Source organism: Channa argus, chromosome 15 (genome assembly GCF_033026475.1).
Source record: "Channa argus isolate prfri chromosome 15, Channa argus male v1.0, whole genome shotgun sequence".
Classification (NCBI taxonomy): Eukaryota; Metazoa; Chordata; class Actinopteri; order Anabantiformes; family Channidae; genus Channa; species Channa argus.
In genome coordinates, this window is record NC_090211.1 from 22,189,508 (window position 1) to 22,203,664 (window position 14,157).

General features: G+C 43.2%; 2 protein-coding genes across 2 annotated transcripts; both read right to left on the reverse strand.

The window, feature by feature from the left end:
- Positions 1–146: 146 nt before the first annotated feature.
- ddx39ab (DEAD (Asp-Glu-Ala-Asp) box polypeptide 39Ab) lies at positions 147–7,718 on the reverse strand. The gene is made up of 10 exons (XM_067476280.1): positions 7,560–7,718; positions 6,347–6,559; positions 5,456–5,583; positions 4,963–5,239; positions 3,384–3,502; positions 3,129–3,260; positions 2,710–2,819; positions 2,399–2,543; positions 2,151–2,298; positions 147–733 (listed from the first exon to the last, which is right to left on the reverse strand). The coding sequence occupies exons 2-10, from the start codon at positions 6,552–6,554 to the stop codon at positions 717–719; spliced, it is 1,284 nt and encodes a 427-aa protein (XP_067332381.1). The 5' UTR covers positions 6,555–6,559; positions 7,560–7,718; the 3' UTR covers positions 147–716.
- Positions 7,719–8,053: 335 nt separating this feature from the next.
- si:ch211-106h11.1 (volume-regulated anion channel subunit LRRC8D) lies at positions 8,054–13,935 on the reverse strand. Its single transcript, XM_067478394.1, has 6 exons — positions 13,775–13,935; positions 12,855–13,202; positions 11,970–12,548; positions 11,277–11,527; positions 10,068–10,445; positions 8,054–9,950 (listed from the first exon to the last, which is right to left on the reverse strand). Exons 2-6 carry the CDS (start codon positions 13,185–13,187, stop codon positions 8,828–8,830), a joined length of 2,664 nt encoding a protein of 887 aa, XP_067334495.1. The 5' UTR covers positions 13,188–13,202; positions 13,775–13,935; the 3' UTR covers positions 8,054–8,827.
- Between the last annotated feature and the right edge of the window lie 222 nt (positions 13,936–14,157).

Genomic DNA, 14,157 nt, shown 5'->3' on the forward strand with positions numbered 1-14,157 from the left:
ATTTTTTTTCCAGGAGTTTTGAACAGAGCAAGTCAAGTTCAAACCCACAGGAATGCACCAAACAAGTGGTTTGCTGCTGCTTGCAGTGATAAATTGCATTTGCACCCTTAATATCTGTAAATACAATTGAAATTTTGTCAATGCAGTTGTTGTGAAGTGTTTTAATAACTAAAATCCAAGACAAGAGATACAGATTATACAGTGGCTTGTGACACATTTGTATTAAAATATGCAGATTCACCAGTAGGACATCACTTGTCACTTAAAGGAATTCTAAATTTAAAAAAAAAAGCAGGAGCTGCCATATAAGCCAAAGCTGTTTCAATAACTACATGACTACTCAATTATTTCCTAAAGGTTTCAGTGGGGAATAAAAACAAACCACGTGATACAAAGTAGTTTCACCGGCTAAGAATCACTTTTGCGAGTTCCTCAGAACTACATCTGAATGCATCCCTGGGGCTCAGCGCTGTGGCAGAGACTAGAAGGGCCTCACAACAGACAACAATAGTAAAAATGGCATTTTTATAAAAAGTTTTAATGTCATTGAGCATCAAAAAAGTAAAAGACAAATTAAAACCAACCATTGCCCCACAAACTGACAATAAAAATGTTTGGTAAGCACAGGGAACACGCAGAGATTTCAAATCAGTGAAGTACATCCAAATACAAGACATGGGATCCACAGAGAGGAGACACCTGCTTGGCTGGAGGACTCATCTGGACTGCTCGACTGAGGAGGGACAGAGAGGGACAGACATGATGAGGAACAGCTGAGCATACCAACTTTTCACCAGCAGTTTAAACATGTACAGATTTAATGAGACTACAACTGTTGTCTACAGATGCCAAAATGGCTGAAGGTTTAATCACAGCAGCTGCTTAAAGCCGACGAGCTCGCGGTGACTTCAACGGCGCAACACCAACACTGGTACTGGACTGCTGTTGTTTGCAGGTCCTGAGATTAATTCAGGTTCGGTTTTTGCTTTTCTGTCTGTATTTCTAGGATTGTTTTCTACATTTTAAACTGTTCAGAAACAGTCAGAGCTCATGCACGTTTGCGATGTCACTGAATGTTTACCTGCTCTTCGGTGGTTTCTGTCATTAGGACCCTAGAAACTACACTTCTATAGCTTGATTTCTACTGGAGAACATGGATTTCTCAGCCATGTTGGTATAAAACCATGTTGACCAATGGGTTCGTACAAAAGAACCAATGCATCCTCGCGTCAGACGTGTGAATAAGCTGGTTTCTACCAAATACTCGTCAACCTCTGCCAGCTGGCACTGTGTAAAGGACATCTGTTCTGCCATTAGAGTCATTTGACATAAGCTGCACATGGACAGCAGACAAGAGCAGGCAGCAGCACATTTATGCCTCATAATCTTAAAAGTGAAAACGCATGAAATTAAACATCTGAACGGATCAGCTTCGACTTAAAACACTGCAGCTGCCTCCATGTCCTCTAGTATTGGGCCAAATCCGCTGATCTGAGCTCTGCACACACGTAGTTCAGTGTTCAAACACGCTTTTATTTAACTTTAACTACGAGCTCATTTGATTTAACTCCTCATGTATCAGTCTGAAGGCTGCAGAGAGCTGTTGACTGGTTTACTTTACTCTTCAGGAAACCGATAAAACCAGTCAGATCCTAATGAGGTTTAACTGTGAAGCTGCTAAATGACAAACTACTGCCTTTGAACAATTAGTCTCTCTGTTGTGTTCTGGGCCTTTTTAATGCAGTTTTCTACTAAAGCCACATTTTGGATATTGGCATTTAATATTCATTTCCTGTACTTTACTCTGTCTGGAATTCAAAGTCTACTTGGTTTTTATTATTTACTATTGTTCTTAATGTTCATCAGGTGACCGCAGGAAAGGAAACCACACGTAATCCTGTCGTCGTTGGTTGGAACCTACATGACCTCGTTTCTTATGACTTGACCGTTTCTTGACTTCTGATGTTTAGAGTCTAAAAATGTGTTTTTGACAAAATGATTTACACTAACACAAAACTAAGATGCGGGGCTTTTTAAGAAGGTAGAACATGGATTCCCACATAAAAAAGTAAATATGAAAAACATGAATTCCCTCTCAGAGCAGGGGCACATTAAGCAGATCCAATATCTCCGCGGCTCAGCACACTCACTGTAAGAGGAGATGTCGATCTCCTCTGGCAGCTCGGCCACATTGACCTCAAAGCGGTCCTGCACATCGTTCAGAGTCTTGGCATCGGTCTCGTCTGACACGAAGGTTATGGCCAAGCCTTTGGTCCCGAACCTGCCAGCGCGGGCAACCTGGCGAGGGGAGAGACGGGATGAAAGAGCGGATTAGGCTGCGGTTACAGCGAGCCACAAAGACAAACCTGTTCGCTCAGCTCCCTCCTGCAGCACTCACCCTGTGCAGATAAGTGTCAGAATCTTCTGGCATGTCGTAGTTGAAGACGATGTTGACTCTCTCGATGTCCATTCCTCGACCAAACAGATTTGTAGCCACCAAGATCCGCCTCTGGAAATCTTTGAACTGCTGATAGCGAGACAGCCTAGGGTGTGGACAGAGCCAGGGAGGATTATTAACACAGCTGCTGTGGGCATTAACGGGCAGCATCAGCGAAGTGTTGAGTTAACTGATGAGGTCTCAGCCCCCACAAACACGCTCAGCATTTAGAGAACATGCGTTTGTGATAAAGAGGTGTGTGAACGCCTCACCTCTCCTCCTGAGCCATCCCCCTGTGGATGGCGATGGCAGGAAAGTTTTGCTCCACCAGCAGCTGTGACAAAGCAATGCAGCGCTGCACTGACTTGACAAAGATGACCACCTAGAGGTAAGACACAGATAATGAAACAGCAGTAGGGGCCTGAATTTCTCTCAGCACTTTTACTGTATTGAACAGTATTGAATTACTACCGACCAAACGACAATTAGCTGCCCTGGTTCAATTTCCCCTTTGTTTGATCTCTGCTCGTCTGATTGGATAACTAACTTCTGTGTACGTGTGGAGCGGTGGGATGTTTCCCCAAATACTCAACGATGGTTAAACATTTAACACGGAAACTTTTTAATAAGACAAGAGGAGCAGGAGCGTCACTGGCTTTTGTTGGATTACAATATGACAGACACCACACACCTGGTTGAACTCCAACACGTCGAGCAGGTCGAAGAGCTTGCGGTTCTTCTCACTGTCCTTTAGCTTGCAGTAGTACTGTTGCAGGCCGTGCAGTGTGAGTTTGGTCTCGTCATCCACAAAAACTTCCATGGGCTGTATGAGACAGAAACCACGTGAGCATCTAGCAGCTAAAAAAATTTAATTCAACGTACACCAGCTTCAATTCCTGATTCAGGGACAAAGCTGCATTGAAACAAACAGTGCAGATTCACTCACATCCTGCATGAATTTGCGGCAGACCGGTCGGATCTCTTTGCTCAGTGTTGCGCTGAACATCATGACTTGCTTCTCATGGGGAGTGATCCTGAAGATGTCCTGCACATCACGCCTCATGTCTGTCACACAAAAACACACGATTGCAGTGAGAACAGAACACACCTCCACATGTCTTTGTCATCTCTACAACAGAGATGCACAGATGCAGAAACAAACGTTCAGGGGCAAGTTAGATTTTTAACTACAGAATTTAAATGGCTAAAAACACTTTGCTACAATAGGTGGTGTAGTAGTGAAAGTCATTCACTTGTAAAAGGTGGCAGTGCTAGATCTGTTTACACAGAAACAGAGCTGAAGGCTTGGAAAACCAATAAATAAGTCATTATGCCAAAGAAAAAAAAGGTTGTATTATTGTTTAAGTTTTCCATGTACCAGCTGGTAAAGGTGGAAATAAACAACTTTCTGTAATGGCAGAGTATTAATACAAAGTTGTTTTTAATAAAACTGGTCTTCACTGCTGTTTTTCATCAGTAAAGTGCAGTGCACATGCTGCCCAGATGATTTTCTTTGGTTACTCAGATAAAGCAGTGTCAAGTCAGCTCTTGGTGATTTTAATCAAGACCAAACTGTAGAAGCAACAGGAAAGAAAAGGCTGAATCACGTTTTAAATGTTAACTTTCGAACCAAACCCTCCCCCAAACCCGGCCAGTCTAAGCTCTGGATGTGGTTGGGTTGAGCTTATCGTATTTCCAAAGACATCACAATGAGGACAGACTTCGACACAGTGAAGTCTGAAAAATGCACATAGCCTTTATCCAGTCAGAAATCATAACTATATCAAAGTCAAACTTTCATGCCATAAACAATATCCAAAGCATCCATCTGCACTTTCCAGTGCTGGTCCCTTTGTTGATCTCTATACAGAATATGCTGATTGCTAAAAATAGAAAAGCTACCTGCCTGTTTATTGCAGTCCATGAATGACTGAGCCACATTTTACTGGGCCACAGTGTAAAGAATGTGTATTTTATTAATACAAAATACATAAAATTAACAAGGTGCAAGCAAACAAAACCTACTGTCACACACACACTGTACAGGCACAGGCAATAACATGTGGGTCATTATATCAGGAAGTGATGTGACCACAGCAGCAGCCTGGTTCACATGAACAGTATTGTTCCTCCCTGCTCCTTCAGTTGCTCTAGTAACAAATTAAAACAAGCTCTGCTGCATAACTGAAGGATCCTATTCAGTCAACTATGAGACAAATGTAATATAGAGACAGACACACACACAGCAGCAGGGAGTGTTTGTCAGACGGGACAGTGAACATATCAGGGTTGTCAGGTAAGGGAGGGAGTGCAAAGAAGGAGCTGAGTCACAGGTTGTAAACGGTTGGGAAGGAAAACAGAGCTTAATTGAACCTAGTCAAAGTCCCTGCTGACAAAAAGAGATCACAAGATTCTGAATCGAGGATTTGATCTCGAAAAGAATTAAGCAACCAGCCCCAGTATTTGTTGCTTGTGTTGTTTCATTACTTAGTGTTTCACAGAAAACCTCAATAACAAATACTCACCTAGCTGCTCCAACATTTTGTCACACTCATCCAGGACAAAATGCTTGACGTTCTTCAGACTGAGGGTCTTGTTCCGGATAAGAGCGAGGATGCGACCCGGCGTTCCAACAACAATGTGAGGGCAGTTCTTCTTCAACACTTCCTCATCCTTCTTGATGGCCAGACCACCAAAGAAAACGGCTGCTTTTACATTTGGCATGTACTTGGAGAAGCGCTCATACTCTTTACTGATCTGGAAGGCCAGCTCTCGCGTGTGGCACATGACTAATACAGACACCTGAGGAACACAGACAGAAAAACAGACTCAGATACAAGACGAGTGAAGTGCAAACATTCAAATATTTGCCCTCTGCATATGCAGTTTATGCTGCTGCAACATGCAAATATACCCGTGTACATTAAATAATAAATCACAACTGGACGTAATGACGTCCTCGACAGGACCACATACATAAACAGTATCATTCCTCTTGCAGGAAATCTACGTACTAACCTGTCCATCTACAGGTTCGATCTGCTGCAAAGTGGCAAGCACAAACACGGCAGTCTTGCCCATACCAGATTTTGCCTGGCACAAGATGTCCATGCCGAGGATGGCTTGTGGGATGCACTCATGCTGGACTGAACACACACAAACAAGAAAACATGCAAAAAGTTATTTAAGCCACAGCATTGCAACAGCACAGAGCCTGGTGCTTGCAAGCAGTGACAGTTTCCATTTGGAAAACATCTCACACCCAGCTGCAACGTTAATACATTTAACTCCAGTGGTTACAGTGTGGTTCCAGAAAGTTGTAATAAAATGGTTTTAGCATTTTAGTAAAGTTTAGGTAGTGAATGCAATGTACTATGCAAGTTCACTGAACTTTGCAGTTTATTATTCATTTAAGTGGTAGCAGCAGCAGCTCATCATCACATCTTTTCTCATCATTTTTCAGTTGGAGATACAATTGAGAAGCAGGTGCACAGATTCAGTGTACAGTTACACAACTTTTATACAAAAAAAAAAAAAGCACAAATTTGTGTATGTTGTGCATCATTAACTTCTCTTGTTCCCTGTTTAAGTAGATCCCAATCAAGATGCCAAAATGGTGGCCTCTGATTGCTGGGCGGGGCCACACCTGGTTGGGTGGGATTTGAAACTGCGGCCTTCTGCTTCCCAACAACCCTACATAACTAACTATAGTGTTATGTTCAGAACTTCACAGCAGATGTTTTGGGATTAAGACATATTGTGGTCTGATTAAATGGAGGAAATTTTGTTTTCATAATTTCAGGCACAACGTGTTTTGTTCCTATATTACCACAATCTTTCTCAGACCTTAACACAAGTCCCTTTCTGACTAAATTCTACACATAATCAAAACAACCAAACACGCCTCACCTTCAGAAGGATGTTCAAATCCACAGTCAATGATGGCACGGAGAAGCTCAGGTTTGAGCAGGAAATCTCTGAAGCCGGAGCTGTGGATGGAAACGTAGGAGCCCTTCACCTCCTTCTTTCCTGTAGGTGCTGCACTCTCTGGGGCTCCCTGGGGCTCTTCATCTTCTTCATAATCGAGCAGCTCATTGTCAACGTCATTCTCAGCCATTGTGTCTGAAATGAGGGAAGCAAAGTGTTGACCTGCCAGTCTCTGTGAGATCAGTTAATGTGGCTGAAACTGTCAGAAGTATCTTCATCCTTAATCTGTTATGTTAGTTTAACAAATCTTTAGCAACGCAGACCACTGCTTTTCAAATGATAACTAGAAATAACTCCCTCATATTTTTTACTTTAGACTTTCGTTCCAGTTTACTGCACAATTGTGCAAGTGAACAGAAGGTCTTTTTACAAAGCTTACCTGTTGGTCTGTGCCAGACTTTTCCACATTTAAATATTAATATTTACGTAATTTAAGTATGATGGGCGATTGTTTACAAGTTAAAATCTCCGTATGAGTAGTGAAAGCAGTACAAATGCAAATCCTCCAAGGATCTTTGTAGTTTGCGCCCCCATTCAAATATGCGAGGTCAGTGGGAGCTAAGCTGGCTAACGCAGTGAAACTCGAGAGCGCACGCATTTTTATTTTTACACTTTGAGAGCTGTGTGTAAGCATTCTGTGCCCTGTGACACTTTCATTCCAGTATTACTAGCAAGTAAAACACATCATCGGACTTCAGCCGACTCCGCCGGATTAACCAGACCGGTTAGCTTCTACGCTACACACAAAACTATTGTGTTGCATAACCAATGCTAACGTGGCAAGCTAAGTCGCTGAATGGGAAGGCTATTCTGATAAGACTACAACACAACTACGGACAAATGGACATAATACTAGAATTATAATGAACACTTTATCAGGATTATAAATATGTATGGCCAAGTGAAATAAACTAATATGAGGAAGAACGGAAGGCTGGCTAAGCTAACTAAGCTAACTAAGCTGGGCTACAAAACGAAAGCTAGCTCAAGCAAACAATGAAGGAACATGTTTTAATTCTGGAATAACGTAGTTGCACATTTAGCAATTATGAAACTAATTTACCACTTTCTGTAAGTCAATAAAACCTTACAAATCTCCCCAGAGGGTATCATAAATTCAATAGTGCATTCTTACCTTTTCGGTGTTAGCTACTGCGTGAACCTTTAGATCAGAACCGCATGGGCAGGCCTCATTTGGGTTATACGACTAACCGGAAGACCCGCCTCCGCTTCAGTGCGTTATCGTGATTGGTAGATGCAGAAAATCACCGGTTAGCGCGGCCTGTGATTGGGCAAAAAATGTGCCGCAGTCCCCCGCAGGTTAAAAAAGCGGGACGCAGCGGCACTGGCCTCCATGTACGGGAACCTGTGAGGGACAGAGCACATAACTGAATATCTATGTGTTAATACGCACAATTTATTTTGATAATATAAAAACACTGATAAATATCAAACATTATGTCATATTTTGCTTTAATAAATAAGTTATTTGCTTTTTAGTAGATGTCTGGATGTGTGCACACACACACACACACACACACACATATATATATATATATATATATATATATATATATATATATATATATATATATATATATATATATATATATATATATATTTCCCTCTTTTAATTTGTTTTATTATTTTCTTTATTATCATTTCATCCACTATTTGTTTGTTTAATGTAAAATGTAATCATGTTTCTGATGGAATGTATGTATATAGTTGAGGGTGTCATTAAGTTACCCTCAACTATATAAATGTATTCCTTAGTCTACTGATTTGCTTTAACTGAAATGTATTTATCCCATAAGTGTGTCAGTCTTTAAATACTGTGTGTTCTATAATATGTTGAATCATTTTTTTTTCTTCAAAGATTATTTATTTATTTGCAGCTGTTGGAGATTTTTAACAAAACACTTCACATTTTTATTTAAGGGCCTTTTCATAATTTTTTGTCGTACTTTGTAGAAATTAATTTGTAGAAATTTCAAAGCCCCCTACTGTAATGTTTTGTACACAGCAATGATACATAAATTGAATTTGTCATTTTTAGTCCTGCATTTCTTTACACGTCATGTCTACTTGAACTTTTTGATCCATAAACACCACCACACCTTCTCTCCAGGCCTGGAAAACATGCATTTTGCATGATTTAGTGAATTTATTACTATGACTGCATGTACCTGCAATGTTTATAAAAAAACATTTTGTAAACATTTTAGCTTCTGTTAGACATTGTATTATTCTAAAATATATAAGTCTTGCATTACAACGCCTAACAGGAATGTTACATTCTTAAAGAATAGCTAATCATTTAAAAAAAAATCCCATAGAGGTGTAAAAATATGCCACTAAAAAAGTTAGTGTCAGTGTTAGCATGATGTCATTACATCATTGTTATATCTGTGACTCCAGAGCTGAAGAGAAGCTCCACTGAGTAGGAGGGAAGTACGGGAAACTGTCAGACTCAGGCCGGACATGACCCTCTGAGTATGTACCTGGGGGAGGGGCAGAACGGCTCAGGAAATCCCTGACAGGGGGAGGCAACGAAAGGAACAACCATTCTTCCACCAGCAGACCACCTCCATGCAGCCTGGAGCAGCAACCCAGTTCAGCAGGCAGTTCCTCCAGACTGTTACTGCGCAAGTCCAACCTGCACAAATGACTCAAAGCTCCAACCCCTCCGGGTAATACACTGAGTGAGTTGTGAGCTACATTTAGGATGCGAAGCTCCAAACACCTACTGAAAAGATCTGGGGGCAAGTTCTCAAGCCTGTTCCCACTTAGATCCAGCTCTGTGAGCAGCTTCAGTGCCTTCACCTCCACAGGCAGCTCCTCTAACAGGTTGCTGGCCAACAGGAGTCGACGAAGGCTGCGGAGAGTGAAGAGAGCTGGGGGAAGTGTCCGGATCTGATTGTAGGACAGATCCAGGATCTCTAGGGCTCGGAGCACACCAACACTATTTGGCACTGCCAGAACACGGTTATTGGCAAGTCTGAGGCAGGAGAGACGTCGCAGATGAGCCAGACTGAGCAGTTCCTCCAGAGTTCTCAAGTTATTATGCTGCAGGTTGAGTGTCCGCAGGTTGCTCAGAGCCATGAGGGCGGAGGGCAAACGCTCGAGCTGACAGTCCTGCAGCACCAGCTCTGTCAGGTCGACCATCCGCTTCAGAGCTGTCAGTACCAGCAGCCTGGTTCCCTCATTGTAGATCTCCAGCCTCACCAAGCTGCCTGCCACCTCACACAGCTCCCCAGAGACACGCTGCAACATCCCTCTAATCACCAGCACACGGAGGTGGCGCAACTGGCGGAGGCTGCCCAGTGCCCAGCTGCGACCCACCCCACCCTCGCTGCTCAGGCGACCTGACAGGTGGAGCTCATGCAAGCTGCGCAGGGAGAAGATCCAGCTGGGGATCTGTGATGCCTGAGTAAAGGTGAAGTGCAGGACCTCCAGACGCTCTTGGAGGACTCCAAGTGCACTGGGATCCACAGCTGCTGTGCAGTTGTAGAGGTGAAGCTCCCTGTTGTAGGACATAAAAGACACAGAAAGACATGATTGTACTGTGGATATCATAACATTCAAAGTTATAATCAGATTTCCGTTCTTTAAAATGTATATACACAACTATGCAACTGACCTGAGCGAGTTCATGTTGGCAACCTGTGCAGTGAACCTGGCCTCTGTAATCAGCTCCAGTTGGAGGACCTGAAGCTGGCTGAGGGTGAAGAGGGCTGGGGGGAGGCGCGGCAGGGCCACCAGCTGCAGTCTGGAGCAGCCATCTGCATCCACACTGGTCATGGCGTGCAGCTTCTCCTCCCCCCAGCGCCTCTCCAAGCTTTCCTCCAGCAGCCTGCTCTCACTGATGGGGGACAGAAAGACAGACAGACGCCGGGCCAGCAAAGGGTCATACTGGTCTAACATGTGTAAAAGAAAGGCCAGGTCATTCCTCAGGTCTGGGACGTCCCTCAGGGAGCACAGCTCCTTCAGTGAGTGGAAGGAGTAGTGTTGTAGAGAACTAAACGGAGCAGACATTAAAGAAATACATCACACACTGCAGCCCACAGTAGGATATGTTCAACCTCATGGGCTTTGTTCTGCTTAAAGGCTGTTTGACAATCAGAGCCTGTGCGTGATGCTTAAATGTGTCAACAGGTGTCAACCTTTTCTGCATATTTTTCAAAAATTGCGTTAAATTAAATATCAATATACTTACACAATAATCAACTTTACAAAAACTGTGGATGTACAGTTACATCTTTTCTTTATTTGGTGCAAATTTGCTGCTAGTAAGTTTAAGAATCTGATGAGAAAATTCAGGAAACTTCATACTTTCCTAAATTTAGTCATTTACATTAAACATATTTTTTCTTTGCTATTTTCTTTTTCTTTGGTCACATATTGAGTCAGAAACTAATATTAAACTGGCTCAAATGTGCAAAGATAATGGCTCTTTTTGAATATTCACCCTCCTTAAAGCTCTGTTTGGAAATGACGGGCTCTTTAACACCTCAGTGGGATTCTGAAGGAGGTTTTGCAACTTCTCCAACTCAAGCCCAAAGCTCTGGTTTCACTTGGCATCTCTGTTGTTTGAAAACAGCTGCTGCCCACAGCTGGAAACGAGGTTGACTGAGCGAGAGTGAATGGAATAATTACATTTCATGCACTGAACACTGAAACTATGATGAACGTTGTTTTAACAACTTGTTTGAGCTGATTCACACAATCTTTCTCCCTTGGATTGTTACTGCGAGCGGGGATCATTTTTCCCCGCAAAACACCTTAAAAATGAGTGCAAATTTAAAAATCTTCTAAAATATGCACTTTATAGGTATTTGTCTCTGCACACCTGTGTAAAATCCAGCTGATGGTGTAAAGGTTCAGGAGGCCATACAGCCCCAGCAGGGTCAGGTAGGCCACCATCAATTTACGGAGAAGTGAGGAGAGCACATGGATGCACTCAAAGGTGGAGTAGCCCACCAGGGCCTGCGCCTCTGGGAGACAGGTGTGGGTGAAGGAGACGGAGCTGAGGAGAGGGATGGTGTAAACCACAATCAGCATCACCAGAAGCAGTTTGAAGATGGTCTGAGCCAAGTAGACCTGAACATATAAAAGGAGAGTTCATCAATAAATTATCGACAAGCAACCAAACTTTTAACCATCAACTCACACGAAAAGATCAAATCAAGCTGCTATGCTCTTGGAAAATGATGACACAAGAGGATTAACTCACAGCAGGTTGCTGTAAACACGAAGACATGGGGGGATTATTGAGGTGGACTAATGCAAAAAATCCCAGAATCAAAGCTCTTCAAGGGGAATGGAAAGTGTTGTCAAAGACAGAACAATTACACAAAACACGAGCACAAAGAATGAAAATGAAAACAAGAAGACACAAGCCCAAGACTCTTGGTCTTGGTCTTTCTCCCAGGAAAGGGGTCCTTTTATCTCATCCTGGAGCCTTTATTTCTTTGACAAAATAAATTAAAGGTTGACGGATGAAGAAGATGTGCAATACCCAGAAGCCCAGGCTTTGTCTCACCTTATAGATGATGGTTGAGTTTTCACAGTGAGACCGAAACTTCCGGACCTTTTCAAACAGCGCCCTGGCCTGCTCCCCATCACTTTTATCCAGGCTGACCCCCTGCCTTGAACTATCCACCATAACTGACTGCTCGGTGGAAGCAAAGGGGACCCGGGAAGCCAGGGACACAGGCGACATGGTGGAGTTACAGGAGCGTGCTGAAGGACATGGAGAAGGCGGCACGGCCGAGGACACACTATCTGACCTTTTTAACAGCGGGCTGTCTGTGCCCGAGTCTGTGCTTGAATGCCTCGTGTGGCTCACCGGGGGTGAGGAAGGGGAGGGGGGAGGCCGGGGCGGCCGTCTCTCTCGCTGATTCTCCTCGATATTCTCCTGCCGGGCGGCGTGAGACAAGGCCTGAGATGTCCACGGAGACTCGCAGCACTTTGCCAAAATGGCCAGGAAGTGCTCTATGCAGGCGGAGGTGTGAGGGAAGTGAAGCCAGAAGGAGCCACTGGCTACCAGCACCAGAGACTGCAGCAAGGCCACATAGGGGAAGAAGCGGGAGCACCAAGGCAAAGCCTTATGGTAGCAAACCTAAACACACACACATCACACATATTTCTCTGCAAGTGTCTCAAAAATATCAGTTTGAAAGTGATACATTTCACTTTGAACAATTTTTAACCACATAGTTGATTCACTGTTTTGACTTGTAATCTCATAATTCCGACATTAAAATTCAAGCGTTTGACTCATCGTGACAGGAATGATGCTGCTTTAAAGCTTCTTTGCTGAAGCCAGCTGCCTTCAGTGGCCCTAAAAGAGCCATTTGTGTGATCCACCATAAATGCATCACCATCTACATAATAAATATAACATAAATATACAGTATTGCAGTACCTGACTGATGTAAACATACTGCTGGAAGACCAGGTATGTGCGTCTCCCTCGGGCTGTAGGATGAAGATCTGGGCTGATGTGTGGAACATGTGTCGGGGTCAGAACCACATCACTGTTGGCTGAGGAACGGTGATGGTTGCTGTTCGCAGAGACGAGTGGATCTAAGGGAATGCACACGACTTGGTCCCTGGACAGCTGCTCCGTACAAGCCAGGACAGAGGCCATCAACATCAGGACCACCAGGTAGTCCATGAAGACCTCCCACCAGGGCTTCAACAGTTTAAAGCGGTTCTGATGCTGGTTCAGAGGTGCCAGCTCCGACAGGGAAAACATGACGACCTGTGGGACCTACAGGGATGGCACCAAAGACACAAAAAACTGATGGACTGACCAGGTATTGACAGGTACCAGCTCACCTGACCTTCTTTAATCATACTTGAATATTTCAAAATAATGATACTTTATACTTCGCTCTACATTTCAGAGGGAAACATTGTACTTTTACTCTACTACACCTCACCGACAGTTCAAACAAGTGTCTCCTTTGTAGGATTTACGTCAACAAATTATTTAGCTAATATACAAAGTATTTTTACACAGTGGAAACGATACTTTTACTTACTAATACATGAACAACTTCCTGATAAATCAGAGGATTTTTGTTTGCTTTAAATCGAAGCAACTAAAGCTGTCAGATACACGGAGGGGGAAAAAAAGTACCTCAAACATTTCTTTACGTACAGCACTTGATTAAATATACTTTGTTACTTCCCACCAATCTCATCTTAAATTTATTTGGACCTTTTAAAACCTTTTGAGGAGCGTTTGCTCATGTAACATCAGACAAAACAACCACTAGACCCCACAAATCAGACATTAACGTCTGGTTATTTTAAAGCCCAGGATTAACTTTCACCTACTTGTGTAGAAAACCTTTCTCTCCCTGTGCTGATCCGCTCACAGCCGCCTTCACAGAAACCTCATTCCGGTGCTGTCCGGTTCTGCTGTGGAACAACTTCTGAAACTTACAACAAACCCCTCCTCGGCTGGCCGACCCACAGCTTTGCAACCTGTTGCCATGACAGCGGAGGATGAGAGGCAGAGAAATCTAATTCAGCACTAGCAGCCTGTGCACAGCCCACTGGGAAGGGGCCAATCCTGTACCCTTTAACTCCTTCAGAACCAAATCACTCTGAAGAAACAATGGGACTAGCCAGATTCACTAAAACGGTTTATACTACAGTAGTAAAAATACTTTTACTCAGTATTTTACTAATTGTTTCTTCAGTAAATAATATGAACA

What these genes read in the sequence shown, in the direction of transcription:
- ddx39ab (XM_067476280.1), bottom strand. Translation starts at nt 6,554, where the DNA reads ATGGCTGAGAATGACGTTGACAATGAGCTGCTCGATTATGAAGAAGAT. An exon ending in ATTTGAACATCCTTCTGAAG is followed by an intron (nt 5,584 to 6,346) that starts GTGAGGCGTGTT and finishes GTGTGTGTTCAG; the next exon opens with TCCAGCATGAGTGCATCCCA. An exon ending in CAAAATGTTGGAGCAGCTAG is followed by an intron (nt 3,503 to 4,962) that starts GTGAGTATTTGT and finishes TTTGTGTGACAG; the next exon opens with ACATGAGGCGTGATGTGCAG.
- si:ch211-106h11.1 (XM_067478394.1), bottom strand. Translation starts at nt 13,187, where the DNA reads ATGTTTTCCCTGTCGGAGCTGGCACCTCTGAACCAGCATCAGAACCGC. An exon ending in AGTATGTTTACATCAGTCAG is followed by an intron (nt 12,549 to 12,854) that starts GTACTGCAATAC and finishes GTGTGTGTTTAG; the next exon opens with GTTTGCTACCATAAGGCTTT. An exon ending in ATCAGCTGGATTTTACACAG is followed by an intron (nt 10,446 to 11,276) that starts GTGTGCAGAGAC and finishes TGCTCCGTTTAG; the next exon opens with TTCTCTACAACACTACTCCT.